General features: G+C 37.8%; 1 protein-coding gene across 1 annotated transcript; it reads left to right on the top strand.

Annotated features, from left to right (window-relative positions):
• The first annotated feature begins 5780 nt into the window (after positions 1-5780).
• Positions 5781-8402, top strand: LOC149303053 (uncharacterized). The gene is made up of 2 exons (XM_089481812.1): positions 5781-7257; positions 7588-8402. The coding sequence occupies exons 1-2, from the start codon at positions 5781-5783 to the stop codon at positions 8400-8402; spliced, it is 2292 nt and encodes a 763-aa protein (XP_089337938.1).
• The last annotated feature ends 2974 nt before the right edge of the window (positions 8403-11376 follow it).

The raw sequence follows: 11376 nt of genomic DNA, 5'->3' as shown, positions 1-11376 counted from the left end.
GAAATACAAAACTGAAATACAAAACACACAGAAGAAAGCCCTGCGCTCAAACTCCCATCGCTCTTGGGCGGCACCAACGACTATAGTATTCATCAGCCCAAAATACATAGAATAAACACCCCCAAAAATTTTTTATGGGCACTGGGAAGAGAGATGGCAGATAGATTAGGGATAGAGTTATATGCGCCATAGAGGGGAGGAGGCAGACAGAAAGTTATGAACATTGTAGGTGGAGGTAATGAGGTAGAGGGGTATGGATACTAAGGTGGTGAATGAGATGGACACTGAAGAGAGAAGGGTGCAAAGGAGTATAGACACTAGGGGGAAGGCAGAAAGATATGGACCATAAATAGGTACATAAGCATACATTGGTATTTGGCCCAAAAATCCTGTCAATGGCCCTGCATGCACCACTTTGAATGCTGTAAATTTAATTGGAATCTAATTTATATGACAATTTATGAAATTATATCTTATATAATATATAGATATTCCTAATTTAGTGTACAACTACATAAAAAAAACATGTATATAAAAGGAACAATATCTTGCCAGAAACATTAAGACAATTACCCTATATTTACTAAGAATAAAGAAAAAAATCTCCTTGGGTTATGATATTTCTATATTTTTCTTTAACTTTTCCTATATGTCAAGACTGTCTCTAACTGAAATCCTTTCATTTATCATTTGAGAGCACACTGGGAAGAAGAATTGTGTTCCATGTCTATGTTCCGTAACAGTGACAGCTGTTTATTCTTTGAACCAAGAAACTGAGTATGTGAGGCTAAGCTGTCACTTTTATGGCTATCACAGTGAGTTGTAGTAGAGAGTGACATCATATGGACACCAATCTGTATGCCCTCTGCAGGCGGACATCCATAGAACAAAATGCGTCCAACAGCAATTAGCACTCAAGGAACTTGAATTGCCATGAATATACCATTAATATATTGAAAGTCTCTGGCTCCCACCAGGTATATAATCTGTTTCGATTGTGTTCAATTATTTAAATTGTGAATAAGAGTTTAGTTTAAAATGACTGTAGATGTTCAGGTAAAATAAAAATCAGTTTTTTTTATTATAGTAATGGGATATGTGTAAAATATTTCACATGGATATATTTGGTAGTGATGACTTCTATCAATTATTATCATTATTTTTTTTTATAAAAAAAAACCTAATGGATGAAAACAAGTTTTAAAGATATAACCATATTTTCAGGTTCTGTTGTGGTAAACTGATTCCAATAAATTCGCAGATTAGAGATATTTGAATTAACTAATTTTTATATATAAAAGGAAACTGAACCAGTATAATATTTTGTTGAAAACTGTTTAGTCTTTTTAGTATTATTACAGTATTTTTCTGTTATTTGCGGAGACAGGTCTTTAAACTACCTGCTGAGAATTTCCATCATGCATCAACAACTTTCTGCAATTGTCAGTATTTTTGTTCTAGTAAATAAGTATTACATCAAAAAGATATGGCATCTTACTTAACTCTATTCAGCCTATAAAGTTTTGGACTAAGCTTGTTCTTACAACCTGTTCAGCACCATATTATTAACCATATAAAACAATCATATTATTCTTGCACATATATTAGTTATCAACAATGTATAAATAAATGATTATGCTATGTATGTAGATGACTCTTTAAGTCACATGTTTTCTTTACAAAGAAGTTAGGAGAATAGAAAAAAGTTGTCTTGTCCTGCTCCCTATATGTGAAGAAGAAACTCCCTACACGGGAAGAAGAAACTCCCGAGGTGTTTAACAATTATGTGAAACGCCATTTTACCCAGTAAAAGTTGAGTACCTGAAGATCCAATAGGATGACATCTTAATATGAGATAGAGTAAAGACAAAAAATTTTTTTATTCTGCCATCAATTTTCTGTGTTAATTTGCTCCATTTTTATTTTTATTATAGTAGCTTCAATACTATGTAGTCTCTTATTTTTCATAAATAAGTTAATTCTGCTTGGCAGTCACTATAAGTTTTCTTTTTTTTTCTGTGCATACTCTTATGTGCATACTCTTATGATAGATGCCAAGCACCTCACTTTTTATTCCCAGCTTTAAGTATCGTGTTCATAAGGCTTTTGAATATAAGTAATGCATATACATTGAGGATAGCTTCTACTTTCTAACTAATTGGAATCTAGAAAGTTACTGACAGAGAGAAATAAATCAGCAAAATTTAATGTCCTTTTACCTTATATTGTTGGAGACACTGTTGTATTTTTCCCAACATAAGTTATCCCTAAACAATGTGACATATGTCACTGCACTAGATATCAATACAATATTCAATGCATGCATTTTCTTGAGGGAGCCAATTAAAACAATTTATTTTTCTCGAAGTATGTATTCTTATTCTGTTCTAGGATATTCTTTTTAGCTCTGCTTTAAATGTATACTTATCAAAAACATGCAATTTACCAATACATTTTAGTATTTTTACTTACTAAGCTGAATATGGTTAAAAATTGTATTGTTTTATAATGTTATACCTCTGAGAAAATAGGTAACCTCCTATCTAAGTGTGGTATGCAGTAGCGTACCTAGCGGGGGGCGGTCCGCACCGGGTGCCGCTCATCAGGGGGGTGCCAACTTGCCGGCACCCGGCACCCCTCCAGAGACGGACAGTAATGTCCGTCGCTGGAGGAGCAGGCTCGCAAGGGAGCGGTATCGGAGGTCTTTAACAGACCTTCGGCTCCCTTGAGTGATTTTAAGCCGGTTCCCTTGAACCGGCTTAAAATCACTCAAGGGAGCCGGAGGTCTGTTAAAGACCTCCGATACCGCTCCCTTGCCATCCGCGCGGCAACTGCTGCTGTGCAGAGGGCACTGTGGGCGCGGCTTCAGTGCCGCCGGGATCTGACAACAAACCCCTGTGGCACTGAAGCCGCGCCCACAGTGCCCTCTGACCCGGAAGAAGACAGAAGAAGAGGAGCGAAGAGGAAGACTGCTGTAAAAAGAAAAGACTGCTGTAAGAAGAAAAGAGGTAGAAAATAAGGTAGGAAATCATTCAGTAAGACTGAGTGAGAGTGGATTGGTATGTGTGGAATGTGTGGATTGGTATGTGTGGAATGTGTGGATTGGTATGTGTGGAATCTGTGGATTGGTATATGTGTGGATTGGTATGTGTGGAATCTGTGAATTGGTATATGTGTGGATTGGTATGTGTGGAATGTGTGGATTGGTATATGTGTGGGTTGGTATGTGTGGAATCTGTGGATTGGTATATGTGTGGATTGGTATGTGTGGAATCTGTGAATTGGTATATGTGTGGATTGGTATGTGTGGAATGTGTGGATTGGTATGTGTGGATTGGTATGTGTGGAATGTGTGGATTGGTATGTGTGGAATCTGTGGATTGGTATGTGTGGAATCTGTGGATTGGTATGTGTGGAATCTGTGGATTGGTAAGTGTGGATTGGTAAATGTGTGAGAGTGATGGGTGTTATGCTGTACCATTTCCAATGTCTTTTTCATTATAATTATGCTCTAAAGTACATCATAACTCCCATCACTCTATACTGTTCCATACAGTGGCAGAGCTGGGAGACAGAGGCCTTGCACCCCCACCTCAGGACTCCTGAAAGGTAAGTGAACTTCAAAGGGGGGAGAGGGTAGATAGTTAGGAGGGGGTAGATAGGGTGAAGGGAGTGAGACGGGGGGATAGGGGGTAGATAGGGAGAAGGGAGTGAGACGGGGTAGATAGGGCAGAAGGGGGTGAGAATGGGTAGATAGGGAGAAAGGAGGGTAGCACGAATATTGAAATAAAGAGTCAGAATGAGAGAGAGAAAATGAATGGATTAATATGTGGATGAATTGTGTGAATGAGTGAGAATTAATGAATTTGTGAGAATGCATCAATGAATATGTGTAAATAATTTGTGTGAAAGAATAAATGATTGTGTGAATGAAAGTGAATTAGTGAGTGACTGTAAAAGTGTTTGTGTTAATCATAGGTGTATAGTTGATTTGTCAAAAAGGCAAAGATGGTATAAGCAGGGTGTTTATGGGACAAAAATGGCAACGGCAGGGTGTTTATGGGACAAAGATGGCACAGGTAGCGTGTTTATGGGACAAAGATGGCGTACACTCGGCTGTTTGGGAACACTGCTGACTCATGCTGGGCTGTTTGTGCTGGTCAGGTTCTATGTGAGCAATGTGGACGCTGGCTTTGGGGTGTGCAATCTGTGATCTATGCCTGTAATTTAGGGTGTTTTATCTATAACTTTAATGCTGAGTTTTTATGTGAATTCCAATTGATCAATACCTGCAAAGCTGGGTTTGTGTGTTAATGTGTTGGTCTATATCTGTTATGCTATGTTTCTATACATTATTTATGTTTACCAGCAAATACAGGATTTGTATGTCTTATTCAGTTGATCAATACCTGGGGTGCTGTTTCCATGTGTTGTTTATTTGATCTATACCTTCAGTGCTGAGTGTACATGTGATTTCCAGTTGATCTATACCTGCAATGCTGGGTTTGTGTGTTCTGTTGATTTATACCTGCAATGCTATGTTTCCATACATTATTTATGTATACCTGTAAATACAGGATATTTATGTCTTATTCAGTTGCACGTGCTGTTTCCATGTGTTGTTTATTTGATCTATACCTGAACTACAGGGAGTAATTAAAAGAGAGTTGTGGTTTAGTGACGTAGGGGACAAAGGGACTTTGGGGATGATTATGGGGAGAGGACTTCCCAATGTCACTGTGCAGTCAGAAGAAAGGAAGGCTGTACTGACTCTCACAGTCTTCCCCTGATCTGCAGTTGAGGGCAGTACAGCATAATCCCTATCACTATACATCGATCCAGGCATTTACAATAATGCAGCATAACTCCTACCACTATATACTAAGCCAGACACTGAAGTGGTAGGCCTACACCATATCAATGTTTGGCTTTGTATATAGTGATATGGGTTATGCTGCATTATTGTAAATGTCAGGCTCAATGTATAGTGATATGGATTACGCTGCCCCACCGTCAATGTGTGCTCAGTATAAAGTGATAGGTGTTATCCTGTATCACCGGCAATGTGGGCCTCAGTATATAATAACAGTTATGTTGTACCACCGTCAGCGCGTGCCTCAGTATATAATGGAAACAGTTATGTTGTACTACTGTTAGCGCGTGCCTCAGTATATAATGATAGCAGTTGTGCTGCACAACTGTCAATGTCTGCCTCAGTGTTATGTTGTACTACTATAAGTGTCTAGCTCAGTATATATAGCGGTTATGCTGCACCACCATCAATATCTGGCTCAGTTATAGTGATAGGTGTTATGCTGTCCCACTGTAGTATCTGGCTCAGTGTATAGTGATAGGAGTTATGCTGTTTCACTGTAATGTTTGCCTCAATATATAATGAAATTACTTAAGCTGCACCACCGTCAATGTCTGTCTCAGTATAGAGTGATAGGCATTATGCTGTACCACCGTCACTGCCTGGCTCATATGGTGTATATATAATCATGAGTAGACATGGCAACACCACTATATATGCAAATGCTTAAATGAAAAGAGAACAATGTTACGGTGACTCCTGATTATAATATCAGAATTTTTTTTAGTTTATAGTGTCTTTAGCTGCTTAGCCAGTACTTAATTTGTAATGTTTGTCACTCATTTGTTAGGTCTTCTTAGAAACTTTATCAGTTAAAATGAATCTATGTAGGAGAAATATAGGACAGATCCCCTTGAATGACCCTACAACAGAAATATATTATGATTTTTTTTCAGAAAATACCAATATGAAGAGAAATCGACCAAGTGGGTTTCAGCAACGAAAAATGAAGAAGGCGAGAGAAAAGTCAGCTGAGGCAATGTCTGGATCAATTTTAAAATATGTGGTACCCTCAACATCTACTGAAGTAGGAGAAGATACTGAAGACATTCAATCTAGTGAAACACCAGAAGTATCTTCTCAAGGTTTCTATAAAAATATACAAGAATTGGAGGAGGGAGATGCCAGCAAAAGTTTGCACCAGGAAGACTTTGTTGAAGAGGAAGAGGAAGAAGAAGAGGAGGAGGAGGAGGGAGATGCCAGCAAAAGTTTGCACCAGGAAGACTTTTCTGAAGAGGAAGAGGAAGAACATGAAGGGGAGACTGGTAAACTATCAGTTTATTCTGATATTGCTGCTTGGCCAGTCCCAGTTCCAGATGACTTAAAAGTGGACCTCATTAAAAGGGGAAGTGAACCTTTCCAAAATAGGGATGGGCCTTTCAGTGTGGTTCAAAGGCAAGGAGAGAAATCAAAAGGGACGAGTCGACAGCTGACCACATCATGGTTCTATAAAGCTCTGCCAAATGGAGAGAAAGTTCTTAGAACGTGGATGGTGTACTCTCCTTCAAAAGAAAGTTTGTTTTGTTTTTGCTGCAGACTTTTTGCTGTTAATGAAGACACAACCAGAACTTCCAGTTTTGTCACTGGGTTTCAAGTGTGGTGGAAACTGAACCCAAGGGTGCCTGATCATGAGGCTTCTGAACTGCATCTTACATGCTTGGAGAAATGGAAGACCTTGAGAGCAGGATTGAAGCTACATAAATGCATTGATCAAGTCCATCAAACAACTATGGACAAAATGAAAAAGACATGGAGGGATATTTTGCATCGCCTCTTGGATGTAACTTTGTTTCTGGCTCGCCAGAATCTACCTTTTCGTGGACATAGAGAAACCATGGCATCAGCAAACAAAGGAAACTTCCTGGAATTGGTAGGCTTGCTCTCAAATTATGATCCAGTTTTAAAAGAACATTTCATAAGACTTAAACATTCTATTACATCTGGGAAGAGAATGTACTCCTATTTGTCTCCAAAAATTCAGAACAAATTCATTTGTCTCCTGGGGAATCACGTGAAAGAGAAAATAGTGGCTGACATCAAGAAAGCAAAGTACTTTGGGATTCTTTTTGACAGCACCCCTGATGTGTCCCACACTGATCAGATGTGTGAGGTGATTAGATATGTCCACATTGAAGGTGACCATGTTGAAGTAAAGGAATCTTTCTTGGGCTTCTTCCCTATTGCTGGAAAAACTGCTGCTGACCTCACAGAAAATATCCTAAAACATCTAGAGAAAGATGGATTGGACATAAGCCTTTGCCGTGGTCAAGGATACGACAATGCTGCAACTATGGCAGGAATTCATGGTGGTGTTCAGGCAAAGATAAAAGAGATTAATCCAAAGGCTTTGTTTGTGCCTTGTGCAAACCATTCTCTGAACCTTTGTGGGGTGCACTCATTTGGAAGTGTTGCTTCCTGTGTGACTTTTTTTGGAACATTGGAGAGATTGTATTCCTTCTTTTCATTTTCCACTCATCGTTGGGAACTGCTGATGGAGAATGTAGGCATGACAGTGAAAAGACTTTCCCAGACAAGATGGTGTGCACATTATGATGCTGTGAAACCTGTGAGGGCAAATTTTGAAAAATTGACTTCAGCCCTTGAAATCCTGTGTAATCCCCAAGAAAATGTGGACACAAGAGGATCAGCTCAGATGTTGCTGGCTGTTGTATGTGATTTTTCATTTTTGTGTTACCTTTCTTTCTGGTGTGAAGTTCTGGAAGAAATTAATATCACACAAAAGTATTTACAAACAGTGGGAATTACTCTTGAAAAGTCAGTTGTGAAGCTACAAGCACTGAAATTGTTTCTTGCAAATCAAAGAAATGAAATTGTGGAGAGGGCCATTTGTTATGCAACTACAATGTGTGAGGAAATGAACATTTCTATGGAGAGAAGAGGGAGAGTAAAGCTCAGGAAAACAATGCCAGGCGAGAAGGCAAAAGATGCTGGTCTCACATTGCCAGAGGAAATTAAAAGAGCTATGTTTGAGTGCCTTGATAGGTTTCATCAGGAGTTGATAATTCGTTCTAAGGCAATGGAAAAAATCCTTTCAATCTTTGGGATTATTCAGACAAACTCTTTGGTTGTTACAACAGAAAAGGATCTTCGGAATTATACTCCAAAATTGAGTGAGATTTTTGACGAATTTTCAGATGAAGACATCTATGTGGAAATTGAACGCCTTCGGAGGCATTTGGAAGCTGCCAAAATCAGCTTTGAAGAAGCAACGAAATGGACAACATTGCAGTTCCTAGAGTTCATTGTGAAATGGGATTTTTGTGAATCTCTGCCAAACTTGTCCCTGTGTCTACGATTCTTTTTGACTCTCTGTGTATCCATTGCTTCATGTGAAAGAAGTTTTTCGAAATTAAAATTGATAAAAAATTTCTTCCGTTCCACCATGAGTGAGACAAGGTTGACAAATCTTGCCATACTTTCAATTGAACATGAATATGCAATGAAGATTAGCTTTGATTATGTCATTGATCAGTTTGCAGAAATGAAGGCTCGAAGGAACAGGATGTAAATCCATTTCCCTTTGCAAAATCGAGTAGTCACTTTGGACCTGTGTTTGTTGTTTTTTTGGGGGGTTATTAAAGAAAGCACTAAATGTAAATGTTATTTAAACATATTTATTTTACTTATAAGTTATTAATTAATTTTTTCAGATTTCTTGTTGTTTACAGTTGACATACAGTTTACAAATTTGTGCAATAAATATTCTTGCCAACATAATTTTGTAGATGTCTTTACATTTGGGGGGGGGGTGCCACTTAAAGGATCCGCCCCGGGTGCCAAATACTCTAGGTACGCCCCTGGTGGTATGTATGTTTTATAGGCACAATTGTGAAATTACTTTCTTATACCAAATCCTTTAGGTTTAGTGAATTCTAGATCTGATTTTGAAATGTATTGGTTTTATTTTGTGGTTATATTCAAATGAGGGAGGGTATTTTTTATGACTTATTTGCATCTATCTTATCTTAATGCCTTTAGTAACCAATAAGGAATAGAAGGTTAGATGTTATGAATTATGCAAAGACATATAGTGTCTGTGCCTTGCATTTTGCGTCAAAAACATGAGCTTTTACCCAGGAAAACCTTTAGGACTAAATTCATTATTTCAGGGTTTGCTTTAATATGGTTGAAGATACTGAAATTTTATTTGTGTTTTAATATTTCATACTCTGCAATATGTATATTTACATATTCATCACCTTTTAAGAAATATATGCTTTTGTGGGCAGTTTCGTTATGTATGCATGCTATTACGGCTACAGTCCCAAAATAACAAATTGAAAAAAAATGATAACACTTTCTTATATTGTATGTGCTGGATTATTTCTAAGAAGCCTATCATGACAGACCAGAACAGAATGCTGCCCATTGTGTTTGTTACTTATGTGATTGCACTAAAATATTCAATTTTCCTTAAAAATTCAGGTCATCGTAATGAAATATTTTGAGATGCAATCTGAACCCGATTTTAAGGAAAATGCCTGAAAGAAGAATTTAATAAGAATACATGAAATTAAATCAATGAACATGGAAATGGAAAGACGTATAACTTTGTTTATACGTCTTTAACTTTGTTATTTTGGGCTTTTCCAAAAATATATGTGGACTCCCATGTTAATGGATAAATAAACACAGAAAATTTTAATTTGACAGCAGATAAGAGTAATTTGCTCCTCTAGTCTGCCCATTTTTCCTAGTGTAAAAACACAGATTTTAATCAGTCCTTGGTTTCAACTTAGATTTAGGATGGTCATATGCCTATCCTATGCATGTTTAGATTCCCTCACTGTATTAACCTCTACCACATCCAGTAATGTATGCTGGCCTAGGCTGACTAGGTAGGTCCAGGTGGGGCAGCAGTCCCCCTGCAGCAAAGTTGGAGGCCAGCTCACTCTCTTGGACAAACAGATCCCCCATGTCCCACTGTTTAAATGGCCCATTAAAATAGAGATCTTAGATTTCCTAAACCTGCCCCTTTACACTATGGAGGCTGTGCTGAGCCTAGATTGCATTATAAGATGCTGCTGGAAGCCTTAAAGACACATAGTATCAGTATATGATGTAATATCCTGGCACTTTGTGTTTTAAAGGCAATTTAATAACATGCAGATACTGGCTGTGGATGGGGTGGCTAGGGGTGCTGTCTAGGTCAAGCCTAGGGCAACACAAAAGGTAAATATGTTGCTGAACACATCTGCTGGCTACTCCACTTATATGCCACCCTGTCAGTATAGTAAAGCTTCCTTATATTACAGCTAAGCCTCTGAACCTCAAATTTTAGATGTGGCATCTTGTTCTTAGATTTTGATATAACTCTTTCTTTTGATATAACCCTCCTGCACTTTGGTAAATCCCTTGCTAAAGAAAAAATAGAATGTTAACATATACATGTCTATAACGATTATTCATGTTTTCATCAAAATAAATGACGTTAGTAGAAAATCTATTGGATCTTAACCTGTCACAAGATTTTATGCCTTTAAGACCCGGTTGGAATCGCACTGTTACTCTTCTGCTTCAGTCCCAAACGTAGCATTTCTGCCCATGTGATTGATGTGATGACTAGTCACAGCGATCACTGGGCTCACATGACAAAGCCAATGTTTTTAGAAATTTGGATGTCTCCAAGCTCTGCCCCCTCTAACTCACTATACTTTGTGAGACAAGAGAGACAGATTGATACAGTGACAGTGTGCTACTGTAACAGCGTCAAACACTTTAACCCTTTTCTCACTGTGCAATGCAGTACTATAGTACTGGCACTCCAAGAGTTTATGTTCTCTTGTGACTCAGTGACATGTGGGTCAGTAGAGCCAAGAAGGCTTTTCAAAGCAGCTTGCTGCAATCAAATACAAAAAGGAACAAACATCCACTTTATGCCAAAAAGAACTGTTGGCAGTAAGATTTACTAAAGAAAGTATACTTTTTTTAACTAGTATACTAAATGATAGCAGTGTTTGTTCATAGCAAATCTGAAATCAGAAAACCAATCTGCTTGATTGGTGTACAATAAATACATGGGGGAGGTAGATTTTTTAGACCTGCTACTCTAGAGGCAAAAGATCCTCATCCTACTACTCTCCTGACTGTCCATGTCCGCCTGGCCTCTGTATTGGGGAATGTTTCAAGAAATACAAATAGCTTATAAATAGTGGTAGATTCGGTATAGTAACATCAGACTCCCTTCATTCCTATAATTAGTTTAGATAAATATTTTCTTTTCTTTTATTTAATTTTAGTTCATCTACTTTTCAAAAATATATACTATGATGGGGTACAATCAGTTAGTGGGCTGAGAAAATTGCATGTTTTCACTAGAGGAATTAGTTACAATACATAAAATACAATTGAAAAAAAACACACCCAGAAACTTTGATTAAGACTGGTACTATAATTAGTGCATGGAAAGTTAAAATGTTTTAAAAATGTTAAAATACCAGCATCTGAAATACCCTGGGGTGTCTGTTTCTCAAAAATATATG

Source organism: Sceloporus occidentalis, unplaced genomic scaffold (genome assembly GCF_023333645.1).
Source record: "Sceloporus occidentalis isolate IW3139 unplaced genomic scaffold, rSceOcc1.0.p SCAF_16, whole genome shotgun sequence".
In the NCBI taxonomy this organism is placed as follows: domain Eukaryota; kingdom Metazoa; phylum Chordata; class Lepidosauria; order Squamata; family Phrynosomatidae; genus Sceloporus; species Sceloporus occidentalis.
Note: the sequence above shows the minus strand (reverse complement) of the source record. Positions and strands in the feature narration are given on the sequence as shown.